The sequence below is a fragment of the Sus scrofa genome, chromosome 1 (assembly GCF_054392235.1).
Source record: "Sus scrofa isolate SSC_HxYL_T2T_F1_AM1 chromosome 1, Sscrofa_HxYL_maternal_Yorkshire_Landrace_v2.0, whole genome shotgun sequence".
In the NCBI taxonomy this organism is placed as follows: Eukaryota; Metazoa; Chordata; class Mammalia; order Artiodactyla; family Suidae; genus Sus; species Sus scrofa.
This window is the reverse complement of record NC_139383.1, coordinates 160,569,191-160,588,595: the sequence shown is the minus strand read 5'-3', so window position 1 is coordinate 160,588,595 and position 19,405 is coordinate 160,569,191. Positions and strand designations below refer to the sequence as shown.

General features: G+C 39.8%; 1 protein-coding gene across 2 annotated transcripts in view; it reads right to left on the bottom strand.

Moving 5' to 3' along the window:
• Nucleotides 1-264: 264 nt before the first annotated feature.
• CYB5A (cytochrome b5 type A) overlaps nt 265-19,405 on the bottom strand; it is a 35,551-nt gene continuing 16,410 nt past the window's right edge. The window contains exons 2-5 of one of the 2 annotated variants that reach the window (XR_014837023.1): nt 9,757-9,885; nt 4,584-7,627; nt 3,494-3,528; nt 265-1,595 (exon numbers count right to left, since the gene is read on the bottom strand). Coding sequence is in view for 1 of the 2 variants with exons in the window: in NM_001001770.1 (NP_001001770.1) it covers nt 1,514-1,595; nt 3,494-3,528; nt 7,598-7,627; nt 9,757-9,885 (276 nt within the window). In the remaining variant the exon portion in view is untranslated. 2 annotated transcript variants of the gene reach the window in all.

The following is a 19,405-nucleotide window of genomic DNA, read 5'->3' as shown; positions in this document are numbered from 1 at the left end:
AAAAAATCACATCTGGAGTAGTGAACTGACTGCTCTCCCATCCCAGAGAAAGAACTGTGGAACTTTATGTGGAAATCCTTGATACAACAGCATCAAAACGCAGAATGAAGGAGGTCTCGGGAATCATTTTTAGTTAGTGACTGACATATCCATCATGACAGTCACGACAGTGTATTACAGCAGAGCCGGCTGACTTGTCTGTGGATGTAACAGAATGCAGAGGGATGTGTGTCAGAGCCCTCCAAGTCCACCACAAGAGGCGTATTTTGTTTCAGATATATGTTTATTAAAATCTGAACAAAGGATTCCTCTGCCAGGCATTTTCCCACACGACACAGCCACCTGCTCCACCGCCCTCCAACTTCACTCTAACTTCCAGGCAGAGGGTGATATACGTCATTGATTATAAAAATCTATGATGCTCTGTTATTTAGAAAAATTCCTTTCCAATGTGTTTTAGTTATTTCTCTAGAACTCCATGGCTCATAAATCATCTAGCACGCCAATGGACAATCATTGCTAACTATGAAGTACTTCAACTCTATAAAATCATCTCTCAAGTTTCCATATTTAAAGAAAAAAAGCATGAGGCTGAGAAAAATGAAGACAGATGATGAGTCAGTCCACTGGAGCCACACCAGAGTTCCTTATGGCCCATCACCAGAAGCTAAATTTCTTCAAAAATCAGATTCCAAATGTGCCAATGTCTTTCAAATTAAGAGAATCAGCATTTCCTTACAGGAGCACATAAACAGTTTTCACCTCTGAAGGAGGAATCTGTAAAACTTTAGAACCTTTGTAACCGAGAACCTCTTTGGAATGACATCTTTTAAGCTGAGAGAAGGGACAGTGGTAATGTTCTCTCATGGTTCACAGGCTTTTGTTGATGTTGCTAGTGTTTTTTTAATCAAAGAGATGGAGTCTCTTTTCTCTGTCCTATAGGGCATTTTTCCTTTTTATCATCTATTCAACTTTTCAAGTAGAACAACTATTAGAAATCTTTAAGCTATTATTTCTGGGCTTTTCATATTTCCCTTGGGGGGAAAAACTACATTGGAAACATGTAGTACCTGATTATTCAATTAGATGAAACAGCAGAGTAAGAGACTCAAGGATGCTCCTCCTCGCACGAGACAGACAACGCAGGTCTGAGTGATCAGCATATTAAATGACTGCCAAATAATCAGATTTCAAACGTTACAGACAATTATACACCAAAGAGACAGGCAAATGTGATAGGTTTTAAAAGATTGTGCCCACACTAAGCAAATGATGTAGTGATGGAACATCAAAACAAAGCTGATGAATAAAAAGGCACACTCTAAAAGTTGAGGAGTAGAAAGAATAGAACAGTGCTTTTTGATTTGTTTTATGACTAATGCAGGAGGAAAAGGAAACAGGTATACTGAAATTATTTTCCAGTGAAGTATTCTGTCAATCAAGGCAGTTAATGGTAGCTTCTTTCTCCCTGGACCAGAGCAGTCTTTTCTTCCATTGGCTTCTGAGAATGTTTTTAGTTTTCCGATGTGTAGAAGTGATACATCAGGGATACAACCAGTGCTGAGATGGCTGGGATCACCCAGTTGGTCCACCAGCTGGAAAGAAACAGCAGTGATATTTGCATGGTGTTCAAAGCAGAGGACTCAAAATGCTCCTTCTCTTAACCATGAAAGTCACCATAGCATGCTTTTTTATTACCTCTCTAACCTTTTTGGATGAAAAGATAACTCTGAATTGTTAAAAGTGATAGGAGTATAACATATGCCCTCCCTGGTATACTGGCAAACTGCTCTATCCTTCCAGCCTTTGGATGCCACCTAGGAACAATGACATCGAAAGGACATCAACTCTGGGTTATATATCATAAATTGAGAAAAATGAGTATTCCTAACAGGCCTTATTCCAGTTACAGCCTTGAAAATGGCAGTGAACTAAGAACTGGAAGACCAAGTTTCTCATTTCTGGACAGCCACTGGCAAGCTCTACAGCCAAGGGTAAGTAACTGTCCCCTCAGCCATAAAGTTAAGTTGTTGACGCATATGACTACTAAGGTTGCTACTAGCACCACAGCTTGGCATTCTGTGATTCTGTTTAGAAAATCTAATCTTTACAAGTGTGTAGTAGGTTTAATGTGTTAAGAAATAGCATGCCCGGGAGTTCCCATCGTTGGCGCAGTGGAAACAAATCCAACGAGGAACCATGAGGTTGTGGGTTCAATCCCTGGCCTCGCTCAGTGGGTTAAGGATCCAGCGTTGCTGTGAACTGTGGTGTAGGTCACAGACGCAGCTCGGATCTGGCGTTGCTGTGGCTCTGGTGTAGGCCGGCATCAACAGCTCCAATTAGACCCTTAGCCTGGGAACCTCCATATGCCACAGGTGTGGCCCTAAAAAGACAAAAAAGAGAAAAATAAAAATAGAAATAGCATGGCCAAATTACTTAATCTGTGGTCCACAGATGTAAATTCACGAAAATCCCTAATTTATACATTGTTCAGTTCCAATGCACAGAAATTTTGATTTACTATAAGCATAAATGACAGATGACACAAATCAGATGCAGAGCTAGGAAGATCTTCAATGTCAATACGAAACTATTATTTCTTAGAAAACAGAAATTAATGTATAGATTTTAGAATCTGAATAAAGATAGGTAACACCTACATATACACATATTTTCTGTCTAAACTTTCTATCCTTTAATATTGTTCACATGTTAACCCATTCAAAGATCAAATTCAATATAAAGATTTAAATTTCAAAAAGGATTACAAGGGCAATTTTCATTTTGGCTGGTTTTCAGTTTCCATTTAGAAGGAGACAAGACATTTCAGGAAAAAGCAAGGGAAAATACTTCAGGGAATGTACCAGCAGCCTGTGGCAGTGAAATCTGACAGGGTGAAATAAAACTAGCAGGAGTGTGTGGCTTTGAGCTTGGGTCCAAATATATACATATGACAGTTATACAAGTCAGTATGGTAGAACTGCCAAAGATGGTAATAACAAATAAATCCAGTTCCCAGGATAAGTGATTCAGGCTACACTTATCGATTACTGGGTTCAACTTTAGGCCAGCCTAGAAAAGGGACAAGGGAAAAGTGAGCCACACTTAGGGAGATGTAATCATGACAATTTGAGAAAGTGATCACATATCAAATGAGGAAGGAAATGGGATGTTCACCCAGAGCCTGAAAGATGGCTCAGGCCATAGGGCTGACACGGGCAGAGAAGACTCAATTTGTTCTGTTCCTTGAGGTAATGCAGCTGGAGGGCAAGATCTGGGGTCATTCTGAGGAGTGTCCACAGGCTGAGTTGTCTGACGGTTTGGGACAGAAGGCCCTGAGTGGGCTGGGTGCTGCATGGAGATGACCCCTGGCCTTTCCACTGAGAAGGGCTCAGTGGGAACCTGAGCATCAGAGGAAAGAGGCCTCCAGTTCAGCTCTGATTCTAGGAGCCTTCTGACGACAGTAATGCTTTAAAAGAAAACTACCACATACCTGGAATTAGATTCAACAGTGGTAATAAGAGTTTCCTGAAATATAAAAGTAAAGTAAGTTAAAGGGAACATCTGAACATTTATTCAATTGCCTAAAACCTGTTTTAAAACAAAAATCATAACAGTGTATTCAACTCAGTCTTTTTATTCAATGTAGTCTTCAAAAAAAAAGTCAAAAGGGAAAATTACATCATAACCTTTTTTCACTTAAATACCTAATTTCACCATTTTTTCAAAAGAAAAAAAAATTAAGAATGATCTATATTTAAATTACTTAATAATACAACCTAGATAATTTGAAATAAAATGTTAAAAATCAATAGGTTACCTGAAATATTCTGCACACAATAGACATCTAAATACTTTAACACAGAAACTGAACACAGGTATCACTTATACTATACACAGAACCTATCATTACCTTTATGGAGAGCAGTTTCATTCTTCAAAAGCATAAACAGTCCATAAAACATCAGTTATTTCATTAAATCCCACATGAAGTAAAAGTGGTACCCAGATTATATTTAAAAGAAAAAAAATGAGTGTCATTTGTAACAGTCTGAACCACCTTTCCTGGGCTTCTTTAACTCTGGTAAGAAAGTTCTAGAAAGACACAGGATGCCTCAGGGGCTGACCTCACATTGTTACCCACCAAGAAACCTCCAGATGCCAGGATCTTTCATCATTATGGCCTGTTTGACCTTCCAGCACTTTCTGAGAGTTGTCCTGTCGGTAACATGGTAATAAACTATGGATGGTTCTGGGAAGATACAAACTTCCCCGAACAGTGGGATAATTAAGGCCTAGTAAGATGTAAGCTTTTCTGGGCTGGAACACCTAAGAAGTGTGCTTTTGAAGCTCCACACCAGCAAAAGTATTAGTGTGTCAAAGGAAGGTAGCAGCCATAAATAAATTAGAGAGTTTTCTCTCTGTAGTTTCCCAAATCACAAGATAAAAAACCATTAGCAAAACAATCAGCGATTTGCAGTGAGGCAAAGCTACACACAGCAAGGCGAGTTAAAGACACTCCCTCGAAAAGGCAGAAACCTTTCAGGGAAGAGCTAAGCAAAGCAGTTGTGAGACCCACCAACCTGGAAACATGGCCTTTAAGATTCCTGACACAGAAGGAGGGAAAAAAATAATAGTTTAAAAAGAAAATTCCACATTCATTATCTTTTTAAGCAACATTAAATCTTAGAGACTACAGGAAGTATTCAGAACTACTACAAGATTAGTTTTCAAATTTTGTAGATGAATAAAATTAACAAGGATTACTAGAAGTAATTGGACAATGCAAAAACATTATTAGAAGAAAGACAATCAGTTCTGAAACAAATACAATTCATTCAAGGTAAATGTTATTGTCACACTAGAAAGCTAAGCCTGAAATAGTAAATGGAAGGCAAACATAGATTTGTTACATTGTTATACTGTGCACATGCATTTCACCAAACATGCTGACAACTCTATATGGAAACTTGGCTGGCCAGCATTCCTCCATTCCCTCATTACCAGGGGTATGGGAGTTCCCTTCGTGGCTCAGCAGTTAAGGAACCCGACTAGGATCTATGAGGATGTGGGTTCAATCCCTGGCCTCTCTCAGCGAGTTAAGGATATGGCACTGCCGTGATCTGACGCAGCTCGGATCTGGTGTTGCTATGGCTGTGGCACAGGCTGCTCAGCCACAGCAACCTACAGCTCAGATTTGACCCCTAGCCTGGGAACTTCTATATGCCACAGGTACAGCCCAGCCCTAAATAGCAAAAAAAAACAAACAAAAAAATCCCCCCAAAAAACAGGGGTACAGAGCTTTGCTGGTGTATCAATACTACCAGCAACAATGATCCTCTAAAGGGCTGAACTTTTTAAAAGATCATATACATTTTTGATTGATTATTATCTGTGAGGCTCTTAACCCAGGGATGCTTAAGGCAAGTTTGAATCGCCACTTAGTGCTTTAATGAAAAGGAACAGTCTAAGGGGCCTCAGTTGGGCTTCCATATATAACTAACAAATTTGTCAACAAGACTATGGTCTTTATTACAGGCTCCGCCTCCTGTTCACTCCATGATGTTCACTCCGTGATCTTGATCTTCAATTTAAGTAGGAAAAGGTGAACAATTAAACCAATACATGATAAGCTATCTATAAATGCATGCAAAGCCCATCAAGCTTTTACAAATCAAAGTCACCTAACTTTTAAGTTCTTTGAACTTAGCCCATTCCTTCATGGGAAAGCTTCCCTCAAATTACTACTGATGGAGTGATGTCTTTCATGCGAAGACTAAAGCCTCCAGAGGGTTAAGAGACTTGCAACTATCTGCCAAGTCTGAGGAGGGTGCTAGTCATAGTTACAGTGTGTGACCTTGAACAAGGTCAAAGCTCAGAATAAGGCTGAGCTTCATTGTCTTCACCTCCCCTGGTAGGTCCATGGATCCCTCAAGATACCATGAGAACTAAATCAAGTCACTTTTACAGCGATGCTTTGAAAACTGCAACCACGAAAAGGTGTTTACTGCCACTACAGCTATCCTCCATGTAGGCAAATTTGATAGATGTAGATTTGCTAACTTAAAAATGCATCATCTTTGTGTCTATAGATATCTTAACTTGGCAACTTAACATGTTTCCCTTTGGGCAGGTTCAAGCTAATGGTCTTTGGTACACCTTATTTCACAACTCAAATATTTTAAGCAGGTAACATCTCAAAAATTCAGACCATATGGAGTTCCTGTCATGGCTCAGTGGAAACAAATCTAACTAGTATCCATGAGGATGCAGATTCAATCCTTGGCCTTGCTCAGTGGATTAAGGATCCGGCATTGCCATGAGCTGTGGTATAGGTTAGATCCCGCATGGCTATGGCTGTGGTGTACGCCAGCAATTACAGCTCTGATTCGACCCTAGCCTGGGAACCTCCGTATGCCATGGGTGCCACCCTAAAAAGACATACACACACACACAAATTAGATCATAGCATGTGTTTATCAGCTTGTGGATAGATGGATGTTTATACAGATACACAAAACAAAAGAAATCTCTAAGGGCACTCTCTTCTTCTGGTAAACTAGAAGCACAAAAAAGATAACTCTAAAAAAAGTAGTCATGTATTTTCTTTCATTGTATTTGCTACAGCCTCTAAGAAAAATGGCAGTTTCCTGTCCTGCATTTCTCCAGTTCTGCTCTGAAGTAGGCAAAGTCACTTATGTTCTAAAGGAGAAGAGAGTGTCTCTCAGAGGTAAAGCAGTTATGTAGGAGACCTTAGCTCTAAGTAGTGCTTCTTCCTGGTAGGCATCATAGTTTAGGATATGGTTGGAACTACATTAGTTCTAAGTTCAGGTAAGAAGCCTTATCAAATCCTTGTCTTACTATAGCTGAATGATATGCACCAGGTTACCAACATACTAAACACCTAACAGGAAAAATTACTTCTTCCCTGACAGACTTTGGAGGAAAAAAAAAAAAAAAATCACAGAATTTCAGCAGTCCAAAAAGTAACCTCAAAAAAGTTGCTAAGTCATCTAAGTGAGTTAATCAGCACAGAGAGAAGAGCTAGTGAACCAGGACATGAAATTTGCATTATTAGAATTATTTTCCTTTCCTAAGGAAAAATACATTAAAAAGTTATTAAGTAAGTATTAAATTCAACCAACAAACACTTACTGAACACCTATTATGTCCCAGAGATGTGGAGATGAAGTTGACATGGGCAGTGTCCTCAAAAGTTTAAGCATTAAGAATTCTGTTCAGATTTTAAGTTATCTGAAAAGAAGGCTTGTGTCAAACCTTCCAGATGAGACCAGATGAGAAGCACAATGCTACTTATAAAAAGTAGCTCTTCAAAAGGCATCTGTTGATATTTATGATGAAAAAATCATTTTAAGTATTGAGAGTTTTACAAAGAGAATACACATGCTATCCTAATGAAATATAATGACAGGCTAAAACAAGAAATCTGAGCCAACAGGTTACATATTCATCTAACCTAGAAAGACATGCGTTGGCCTCAGCTAAGTATGTAACCTTTGCCCTCTAGTTCAACAGGTATGAAATACAGAGAAGATATAATTATAGCCACAGAGATATTGGAGGTGGTCACACTTACCGAAGGCTTGGCAATCTTTGATCTGTCATCCTGCAATTAAAAAAAAAAACAAAAAACGAGGCACATTGTGAAAAGAAAAGCATCTGCAAAAGAAGAATTTCTAAAGTGCTTGCTTTTATTGAGATTAAAAAAAAATGACTATTCAGTAATCAGCATTTTAGGTTCTATCTAGGTTGTTAAATATACAGTTTGATCCATCTGACTGCAAAAATTCATAGCCGATTAAGTGTCAAGAGGTATTTCGGGAGTTCCCGTCGTGGCGCAGTGGTTAACGAATCCGACTAGGAACCATGAGGTTGCGGGTTCGGTCCCTGCCCTTGCTCAGTGGGTTAATGATCCGGCGTTGCCGTGAGCTGTGTGTGGTGTAGGTTGCAGATGCGGCTCGGATCCCGCGTTGCTGTGGCTCTGGCGTAGGCCGGTGGCTACAGCTCCGATTCAACCCCTAGCCTGGGAGCCTCCATATGCCGCGGGAGCGGCCCAAGAAATAGCAACAACAACAAAAGACAAAAAGACAAAAAAAAAAAGAAAAAAAGAGGTATTTCGATCTGAAGCTCCAAAGTTCAGAATGGCACCCATAATAGTCATATTTCTAGGCTGATCCACAGAATAGCAACCGTGATAGTCATATTTCTATGCTGATCCATACATACAATTGTTAGACTCAAATTCTAATCTGTAATTCAGGAAGCAGCTGAGACCTCACAAGATTCTTCCCTTCTATCCTGTGAAATTCCTTTTAAGGTAGGGGGGTGTGTGTGTGTGTGTGTAATTTGTAGTAACCTCAGTGAATCCCTGCAGTCTCCCAATTGTAGTGAAGTCACAATCTACTCAAATCTCCAGGACAGCCAGTCCAAAATAAAGTGCAGCTAAAGGTCAATCACAGGTAAGACCAGTTAACAGGCAAAGCAGAAATGCTGTAGTCACAGACTAAAAGCCCACCCACTCTGCTCCCCACAAGCTTTGGAACAGAACAGGATAGAACATTTTAACGTCAAACCTCTTTGATTACCATAAAGCTATTTCACTTTGGTAAAAGATGAAAATGTGTGGGTGAATAAACTTTCTTAAAAAATGAAAATTACTCTCAAAGTTCCATCTCCTACAACCAAAAAAAAAAAAAAAAAAAACCAAAAAACCAAAAAACCAAAAAGCCCACCTCCCCACTAGAGGGAAGCTGCTCTAAAACAGATTTCCTACTTTCAGACCTTCCACTGAGACCTACTTCAACTTTTCCTTCATTCATGGCATAATCGATCGTACACAATAAAATTTTTCATATGGTTGTTTGTCATATGGTTTCTCAGCATGCTCACTGGGGTGGAGGCTGTTTGCCTACTTTTTCTTGTTAGAGAGCCCACTTCTAGCAGCACCTCCACCCCTTCAGGTTGGCCACTGGTAATGTACCCTGAGGCAGGAAGGGGAAGGAAGGGTACTGGCTTGGAGGAGAGGTCCAGGCTCTCTCTAGAGGTGAGGGGACTCCACCCATCTGCTCCACATTCCAAGTCTGCGTTCATATTCTAGATAACTTCAGGTGACAGAGAAGCAAAGTTATACATGGTCATTTTAAAATTCTGCAGAAAGACCCAAATTCCTATTTCAGCCCTGGGTTAACATAAAAATTAAAACAGGCCTATGTTTTCCCATAGTTAGTCCATGGATTGACACTAAAGATGATGCTCTCCAAGGTCTCAGGTGGAAAAGAATGAGGACCATGTGTGGGTTTTACAGAAGGCAGAGTTTATTCATTTAATATAGCTGATTTTTTTAAAAATTTCTAAATCATTTTTTAGAAAGCAATCAAAGTAGAAAGGAGTTTCTTTAAAAAAATATTTTGGTCAAAAACTAAAAAATAAAAGTACCCTGGGTCAATACTTCCACCTTCTAAAATCTGTTGCTCAGGGAAACTTCAGAGTCTGAGGCAAACCGTCACCAGGACATAACCCTGGGTTGAGAGGATTCTGACTCTAAGTGCCAGTGAAAAATGCAACCAAGGAAATGCAAAGAAGTTTCTGGTCAATTTATTTGTGACAAAATGGTGTTCTAAAGTGAGGAGAAATTGTTTTTTGCTTTACTCCTTTACTCCTTTTTCAATTTTGTAATATGAAAGTCTATAGATTTGAGTAAGCCTTAAAGAAAAACAAAGCCCCCAAAGTGCTTACCGGATGCAGCTCCCCAATGATGAACGTTTTGGACAACTCTCGAGCATCTGTGGAGTGTCCAACATCCTCAAAATTTTCAGTAGCATCACCTCCAGCTTGTTCCCTTAAGACTTCTTCCCCACCAGGATGCTGTTGGAAAGACAGATACAAACATAAATATTTTTCCTAGGCAAATGAGTTAAAAGGAAGTGGCCAATTTACTTAAGCAAAGAGGCTACTCCAGAAGTTACAGATGACAATGTGGGAGTATCACTTGTTCATAATAACATGGGTGAAAACAACTCCTTTGTATTCAGTTTCCTTCTTGGAAGAGCAGAAAAACTTTCGTCAGTATTAAGATATTCATTTCCCAGTTATTTGCATGGCAGTAAAAGCATTAAGTACACATTTTTAATCCTTTGGGAATGTCCTCTTTGCTTTTCCCAAAAAGTCCTCAAAATCTCAAAAAGCCTTTCTCAATCTTTACTCAATCTATCTTTAGTTGAGCCATATACCTTGACCTTTGAGTTCTTCTAAGTGTGACCTTAATACACCTGAGATAATTCATCTTTGAAAAGTGCTCTGTATACCTGTACACAGCAATGTCTAGTCTGTTGGATAGACAGGCGAGCCCCCTGCCTCTTTCACAACTTACTTGCTAGGAGGAAGAAGAAGCAGAGCAAACAGGTGCAGCAGTGACTTGCTAAAGATGCTGCCTAGGGACATACTATTGATAGGGAACAACAGAAGCAAAGAAGAAAAAGCCTAGTTCTACAGAGGAGAGGGAGCTGGAAAGAGCCTCCGGGGAATCAAAGCATTTCAGTGCTCTTAGCTGTTTTAATTGGTACAACCAAGGATGGCTGTTATGCAGGGATGGAGATGGACAAGTCACACATACAGATGAGGACATCTAGAGACTCTGAGGCAAAGGAAAGGGTTCTCAGACAAGGACAAAGACAGTACATGCTTGCTTATATCATCCTAAATACCTCTGCAAAGGAAAAGGCTTTGGCATCTTAGATCAAACTCACCTAGCCCTTGAGAAAATTACATTGCCTACAGGTGTCCAATAATGCGACAAAACGATTCTCCCCTACACAACTGACTGTGGGCTGCTCTTAATCTCTCCCAGTGATGGAAGACTTAAAAGGCACAAAAGACTGCAAAAGTGTGGACAATCGCTGTTTTAAAATGTTTTTCCTTCTACCTTGTTTAAACATATCTAGTGCTAAAGAAATCTACTTATTTTTTCTCTATTTGTAAAAGTTACTCATCTATAGTACAGAAATATTGGAAAGCACAAAAAAGAAAATAAAAATCACCTAAATCACCCATAATCTCTACCATCTAGAGAAAGCTGGATATACACACATATGCATATATACCTGTATATATATACACACATGGGAATAATTTTTTTAAAGAAAATTGTGATAATTACCTAATGCATATGGTTTTGTTAAATAAAAAGCAGATTATAATACATGGTACAGAGACAGTATTGCCTAGTGGTTACTACTACTATGTGTGAACTTGGGAAAAATAATGGTATTTATTTTGTACAGTTTTTCAGGATTAAATGTATTAATATGTTAACATAATAAATATTGTCCAGCTTTTTATTAAATATTTTCCAATATCACTGAGTATCTTTCCTCAATATGACTTTTCTTTCTTTCTTTCCTTCCTTCCTTCTTTCTTTCTTTTTTTCATTTTTGGCCACCCCAAGACATATGGAGTTTCTGGGCCAGGGATCAGATCTGAGCTGCAAATGCGACTTAAACCACAGCTGTGGCAACATAGGACCCTTAACCCACTGTGTGGGGCCAGGGATCGAACTTGCATCCTAGCACTCCCCAGATACCGCCAATCCTATTGTGCCACATCAGGAACTCCTCAATATGACCTTTTAAATGGCTATATATTGTTATATCCTGTAGGCATTTCCGAACTTATTTAAAAGTCTTCCACTGGGGGCACAGAATATTAGAGTCCACTTCAACATAGGAAGCCATCCTGGGGGTACAGGCTGTTAACTGGCTCATTCTGAAAGCCAACCTGAAGCTCTCCAATGCATCTCCAAGGCTGTGGCAATGGCAAACATGGTTTGTTAATTCTTGAACAGTCTGTTCATTCATGGGCACAGCCTGAGAAGTACAGAAGCAACAACGTGGGAGACACAAAATGACTAATTTACTCAGCACCCACAAATAAGTAAATTCAGACTATTGTTCTTTCTGTTTGGGTGGCTTCACTCATGAGTTCCTTAACTTTTGGTTCCTGTTAAGGATACATAATCATAGACAAACCTCCCAGAGTAAATCATTATTTTCTAATTACGGCCTATCTTGAAAGGAAAATTTCAAATGAGGTTAAAAACATAGATCATTTTTAAACAATCATAAAATTATACAAGTTTAAAAAATACAGAATTTGATCTTTAAAGTGCTAAAATGGAGAAAGTAAACACTCTGTTTCATAGGTAGCAACACAACAGTCTTCACCTAAAAAGTACAACTTCTCAACTTAATTTCCTTTTTTTTTTTTTTTGTCTTGTGTCTTTTTAGGGCCGTACCCATGGCATATGGAGATTCCCAGACTAAGGGTTAAATAGGAGCAGTAGCCACCAGCCTACACCACAGCCATGGCAAAGCAGGATCCAAGCCACATCTGCAACCTACACTGCAGCTCATGACAACACCGGATCTTTAATCCACTGAGCAAGGCCAGGGATCAAACTCGAATCCTCATGGATACGAGTCAGGTTCGTTAACCACTAAGCCCCAACAGGAACTCCTCAACTTAATTTCTTTTCAAGCACAATAAACAAAATATAAGTGTCTACAAGTATGTATGCAAGCATGCATTCTGCGTGCATGCATATGCATTATGCATGTGTATGCATGCATGTACGTATCTATTTATGATTGAGACCCTGCCTAAACCATTACAAGGCAGTTTTCTAAGGAAAAAGAGAATGAAACATCTCAGGTTATACTACTGTTTAAGAAAAAATACAGTATAAATGAATTCATCCTAAAATACTTCTGCCCTACCTTAAGGATTTTTTAAACAATTAGTTTAAAAAAAAGCCTAACAATTGATTTTTTTGAACAAAATAATTCCAAGTCTCAATAAGACAATAAAAAATATGAGACTAGTTTCTTATGTGCAGGAAAGACAGAAAGAAACACATTGCCAAATAAATTAAGTATAAATCATGATGGTGTGGACCTGGGCAATTCATCCTGTCACTGCCCTCACTCATGAGCAAGTTTATGCTGCAGTTTTAATAAGCAGCTATCACATTTGAAAACTAGAGGAAATGTTCTACCTGCTGGCATCTGAAAGTGACAAAGAAAAATGGGAATGCTAGTGTTTGGCACCATTGTGGTTATTCCCATAGATGGTCTATGCTTGCCACTTATGTCCATAAGCTCTCTGGAAACATACTACTAATCTTTGGGGTACATTACAGAATTTGGGGTAGCCCAAAGAAAAGGCAAAGCCTCGAAAAAGGAAAGTGGTAGAACAGGCAAGCAAAATTATCTGAGGATTTTCTGAAACATTAAGGAAAAGACCAAAATGCTTAGTCACAGGCAAAATCAGAAGTAACAGAAAGAGTTGAATTTCTCCCAAAGAGTCGAATTTCTTCCTAAGAGTTGAACTTCTCCCAAAGAGTCTGAGTCAAACTTTGGTGAAATCTCTATCAGAAATCTGTGCTGGTAAAGTACCACTCACTGGGACCTCCGTTCATCCCACCATGAATAGGCAGTCAGTTGCTCTAGAGCCCAGAAAGAGCTGGAGGGAACGTCAGGGGTGACAACAAGGAGCACCCAGGAAGCACAAAATGGGGGTAGCAATGGCAAAACAAGCAATTCCCACAAGAGCCATCCTTGTATCATAAAATTTGCCATTTCTCCAGAGGAAGATTCCGTTTTCCATTGGCTTTATTATGTGCTGAATCACTCCACATACACATGAGTGTCTCTATGTGCCAGACACTAAGGTGTGCCAGATACAAGAGGAAAGGCAGTCACAGCTCTCACCCTTGGAGATTTACAGTCCACTAGGGCTCCAACAGCAATACTCCATGGCTACACAACTGCAAATGAAAATCAACTTTGTGAAACTAAAGATCATGATACCATGAAGAACATAACATTGAAGACTCAGGAATGGCTTGAAGAACATAACATTGAAGACTCAGGAATGGCTTCACTGAGTGGGAGTCAAAAGTTAAGGAGGGCAGACACCAAATACTTGAAGGTCCTGTGGTGGAGGGAGTGTGGCGAGTTCAGGAAAAGACGGAGCAGGCGCTGTGGGAAGGAGAAAGGGAAGGCTGGAGGGAGGGGTGTGCACACAAGGCTCACAGCCTCTTCAGGGATTCCAACCTTTATCCTGTGAGCAATGAGGAGCCATGGAGGGGCTCCAAGAAGGAAAATGACAAAATCAGATTTAGTTTTAAAAAGATAACTTGGTCTTCAGAGTGGACAATAAATATGAGAGTAGGGGAGGGTCTGGGGAAGTCATTACAATAATCTAAGCAAGAGATGACGGTAGCGTAGGGCAGGCTAGTGGCAACGTGGAATGCAGAGCGAATGGCAGGACTTCTGTCAGAGTGAATGGATGAGAGACAAGATAAGACACTGCATGATGACGCAGATTTTTGGCCTGTACCATTGAATGGGTGATGGTGCCAACTTCTGGGAATGGATCATGGAAGGAAACCAGGTTTAGGGGGTAGGAAACCTGGCTTAGGGGGTAGGAAACCTGGTTCCTAGAGCACCTCCCCCACATACTCACTATGTTCACATATCCATGAGTCAGTAACTCCCTGTCTGCTTCTATGAAATCTCCTCTTAGTATAAGGTCCTCAATTCCCACCTTGCACTGACAGCATATGAGAATCCCCAGATACAAACCAGAAAATTCCAATAAAATAACTAGAAATGGCTTTTAACTTTTGCCATCTTTTTGCATTTAAGGGTTATTTGCAGGAAAATAAACAGGAAATAAATTTTAAAAGGTTAAAGACTGACATAATCCGTAATTCAGGAGACACCTCTATCCATTCCTAAGGGTACTTTCAGGAAGACACAGTAAATACTTATGGTATAAACTGAATGGTGGCTAAAATGGTCCTAAAATTGCAACTGGCTTTCTACTGCTCACGGCATAAATGCTTTCAGCAAAGCTGGCACAGTGGATCTCTTTTCCTTGAAGTGCTTTCTTCACATGGATTCCAATACAACAGACTCTTCCAGTTTCCCTTCAACCTCACTGGCCACTCCTAATCTTCTCCAGTCCTGGTGCTCTCTTATTTTACCTGTACTAGCTCTCCTGATGATGTTACCTGGTCTCCAACCCAGAATACCATCTGTTCTCTAATGAGTGCAGTTCATGAGACATCCCCTGAGCTCCTGACTCCTTCTACATGCAATAGCCTATTCACCCATTCACTCAATGTTTAGTGCATGTCCCAAATGTAACATACCAAATGGAACTTTTACATCTTGTGCATGGACAATCACAACTATCCCTAACTAGTCTCAGGCTCCCTCTCAATCCTTCTCATAATCCACTTTCCTTACCCCGTCATGCAATGAGGATTTTCAGGAGTAAGCTTAGTCTGAACTAAGCTGGCTGGTCATAGTGGAAGTGAGAGAGGTAACAGGTAAAGTAGAAAAGCAAAACAGACATGTCTAGTGACAGACTTAAGATGACAGGTCCCCACATTTGTAAATATCCAAAGTCTCACCCCTTCCTATAAGGGTCTCGTATGAGTTCCAGCCACACAGTCTTCTGACAGGCCCCCAGATGTGTCAAATCGCTCCCCATCTCAGAACCCTCATGCCTGCCTCTGGCCTGGAATGCTCTTCTCCCAAGCCTTTATGGGATTTCATCTGTCCCCTCATTTATCTCTGCTCAAATGTCAGCTTTTCAGAGCCCTTGGCTGATCTGCCTGTCCAAAAAAGTCTGTCCCACCCCCACAAAATGCCCTCTATCCCCTCCCTGTATCTTCCTTCATAGCACTTAGCACTCCTGAAGTTCTACTTGCATCAATCTCTTTGTAAGATTCATGAGGACAGAGACTTTGGTCTGCTTTGCTCATCACTGCTGCCCAGTACCTAGTTCCATGCCTGGCACATAGCAAATACAAAAAAAATTTAAGTAATTTTGGATAAATAAAGGATTTAAGTACAAATGATTAACCAATGGTTTTAGAACTAGTATATACAACCAGTTAAGTGACGGATGGTGACCTTCTCATTCCAACTGTTCTGATTCACACCCCTCTCCTTCTCCTGAACTATAAAGTTCTTACCATTCAGGAACCATGTAATTTCATATTCAACTGGTGTGTAATTCATTATATCAAAATATTTACTATCTTCTATATGCAAAGCATTGTGCGGGACACATGAAAGTACATGAAAAATTGACATGATTTGATCCTGAAGAAGCAAGAAATTAATTTGAGGTTAAAGAAATCACACTGAAAAGGCCTTGGCCTTCACTGATAACAGCCTCAGTTTTCACTACTCATGAGTGACTCAAGAGGTCCTAAACATAGTAACATGCGGCACTGCTGAAGCAAGAACTTTAATCACTTTCCTAAGGGCAAAAGGGAAAGTGTGTCACTTAGCTACTGTGAGTGCTGCCCCAGCATTCCTATCACACAACAATTAGATCATTCTCAACTTATTTTTGATGCAGTATCTACTACTGTGATAAAAGCTTTGGGGTTTTTTTTTGACAAATGGCTCTTTAAAAAGTCACCTTTTGGTGATGAAAGTAAAGACAAAGTCAAGTATAATAAAGCAATGGGTTTGTTGCCAGACATTCAAAACTTGGTTCCCAGAAATATGTGATTTCAGAAATGGCTTATAATTGTGTGTAAATGATTCCGCAAATGACTGGTCTGTATAGAAACAAACAATAAAAATGTGGCACCTTCACAAAACCTGCTCTAGTTAAGTGCTCCAAATCTGCATAGTCCTAGAACTTTTGGCAATGATGGAAATAGTCTATACTTAAATGGTGCAATATGGTGGCCACTAGTCACAACTGGCTACCGAACACTTGAAATTGGGCTGAGAAACTATGTAAACTTTATTAAGTTTAACTAGCCGTTTTTGTCTACTAGCTACCATATTGAAAAGTGTACCTATGGACAATGACATTTTTCAAGAGACAGAGACAACTTAGGTGAAAACTAAAAAGGCATTTCATTTGCACAGACATTTATTGTGGGTGTGTGAATAAAGGTGAGCTTGGTATACTGAGAAGGGTGCTCCTTTGTGTGGTGTGATGATGAAAGAAGCTGCAGGCGACCACACAGCTTTGGTAGTACCTCCTTTCAGGATGAGGAAGCCCGTAGTTAAGGGTCACTGTTAGAACAAGAGTTTAACACAAACCAAACTGCTTTTGTTAACAGACTTATCCAAGGAGAGGCCACTATAAAAGCTGAAGACAGTTCAGACCAAACTGCTCTTCTGTGTGGCAGGTTTGAGGATCAAGCCTGACCTCTTTTACCATTTTACCAACCCTTGGGCATTACAGGGTGAGAGTAAGATGTTCTTGTCTGTTTAATGACAGGGCAATAAAAGCTAGCATGCTATAGAGTACATCACTCTGGTTTCTATTATTTTAACATAAATGTTTTATGGCTTTAGCCTTCCTTTTACACTCTCTAAAGAACTGAAGTGGTCTCTTAGGCTTTTCAGTTACACCTCATTTAACACAGGAAATTCAGTTGTTACTGTACCTGCGCATTTGAAAATTTATCAAAGTCAAAGGTCTGCCAAATACATACAAAAGTGAGAGGAATGCAAATAAGGCAGAAAACAAAAAGTTTTAAGTGAATTTCAAAGTTTAAGGAGAAGACAGGTCATTCCAGTTGGAGTATAGGTAACAAAGGAACCCTCAATATGGCAACATGACAAACGACTGACAGGAAAGAGAGGTCGCCCATTTAATTGGTCACCCCCAATTAATGATGCTCACAGAACTTGCATGGTACTCAATGATCTAAAAGGTGTATCACGTGTTTTCCAAAAAATGTGAGAACTCAAAAAAAAAAAGAAAGAGAGAAAGAAAAATATTACAAACTTGATAAATTTTTCTTCACTCCAAATAGCCACACTGAATTAAGCAATATTTACAGGCCTTTGGACAATGCTAACAAACAGAAACAAGCCCGGATTCTCACTTCATCTTTTTACTTTAATTGAAGTATTTGATTCACAATGTTGTGTTACTTTAGGTACCTCACCTTCAATTAATAAGTATCATGCCAGTGTTTTCAGGTAAACACTGTTGAGTTACCTGCTGTGAAAAATCCACACACTTAAACCCAATGACCGATATGTCACCCTTCACTTACGAAGCTGGCCTAGCCATGAGCCCTCTGACTCTACCTCTTTCCAAATACATCCTACTAGTAAAAATTTGCTTTAATCTGAAAAACACTCAGTGCAGGTGGAGTTCAAGTGCTCTCGGAATTGCCTCCTTCAGGAGAGATACCAGTTATCAGGGTTAACCCCACACTCACAGTCTCCCCTCAGAGACCATATGATAAGCTTCACTTACAACCAAGTTCCAAGAATCTTACCAAGAAGACACGTGGCCCATTTAAAGCTATGGGGCTTAATGGTTTATCCCCTATATCAGTGCAAAGAAGAACATGACCCCAAACTGATGGGCAATGCTTCCATGGCCCATCAATGTCACACTAGCACTGTTCAAGAGATGAAGGCCAGTCCTGAGGAGGTCTTCTTAGTGTACCTACCTCACCCTATGACCCCTGGATACTCTCCACTTCAGGAACAACCAGTAGTGAGAGAGAAACATACAACACCACACACAACATGTAACCTTTCTCAAATAAAAACAAGAGTCCAGGAGTTCCCGTCGTGGCGCAGTGGTTAACGAATCCGACTAGGAACCATGAGGTTGCGGGTTCGGTCCCTGCCCTTGCTCAGTGGGTTAATGATCCGGCGTTGCCGTGAACTGTGGTGTAGGTTGCAGACACGGCTTGGATCCTGCGTTGCTGTGGCTCTGGCGTAGGCCGGTGGCTACAGCTCCGATTCAACCCCTAGCCTGGGAGCCTCCATATGCCGCGGGAGCAGCCCAAGAAATGGCAAAAAGACAAAAAAAAAAACAAAAAAAAAACAAGAGTCCAAATTCCCAAATATGGGGGGAAAAATAAAATCAGGATAAAACAGCATAAGGTGCTTTACCAGAGCACAACAGTGCAAAGATATCAGGGTTCAGGAATAGAATAAGTACAATCAATGAAGGTGAGGTCTTGGATCATTTTCATATGTTATGAGGCCAAGAATTCTAAAATCATAAAGTCTTTTTATGTTAAAATCAACATAAAAAGGGTGATGTCGCAAATGCTTCTTAGAATGAAGCCAAAGAGAAAAAAATGTTAAAGGAATAAATGCGATGTTGAGATTCTACTAGATAATTTTTTTTAATTATAGGAAAATTACACTTCATATTTAACATTACAGTAAATATTAGTGATAATACACTAAAATGGATCTATAAAAGCCAGGAAAATAAAAATGATAAACTTAGATGCCCCTTCTGATACAGATGCTTTCAATAAATAAATTCTTAATAAGAAGGCAATAATCTTAATCAGAAAGAAAATGTT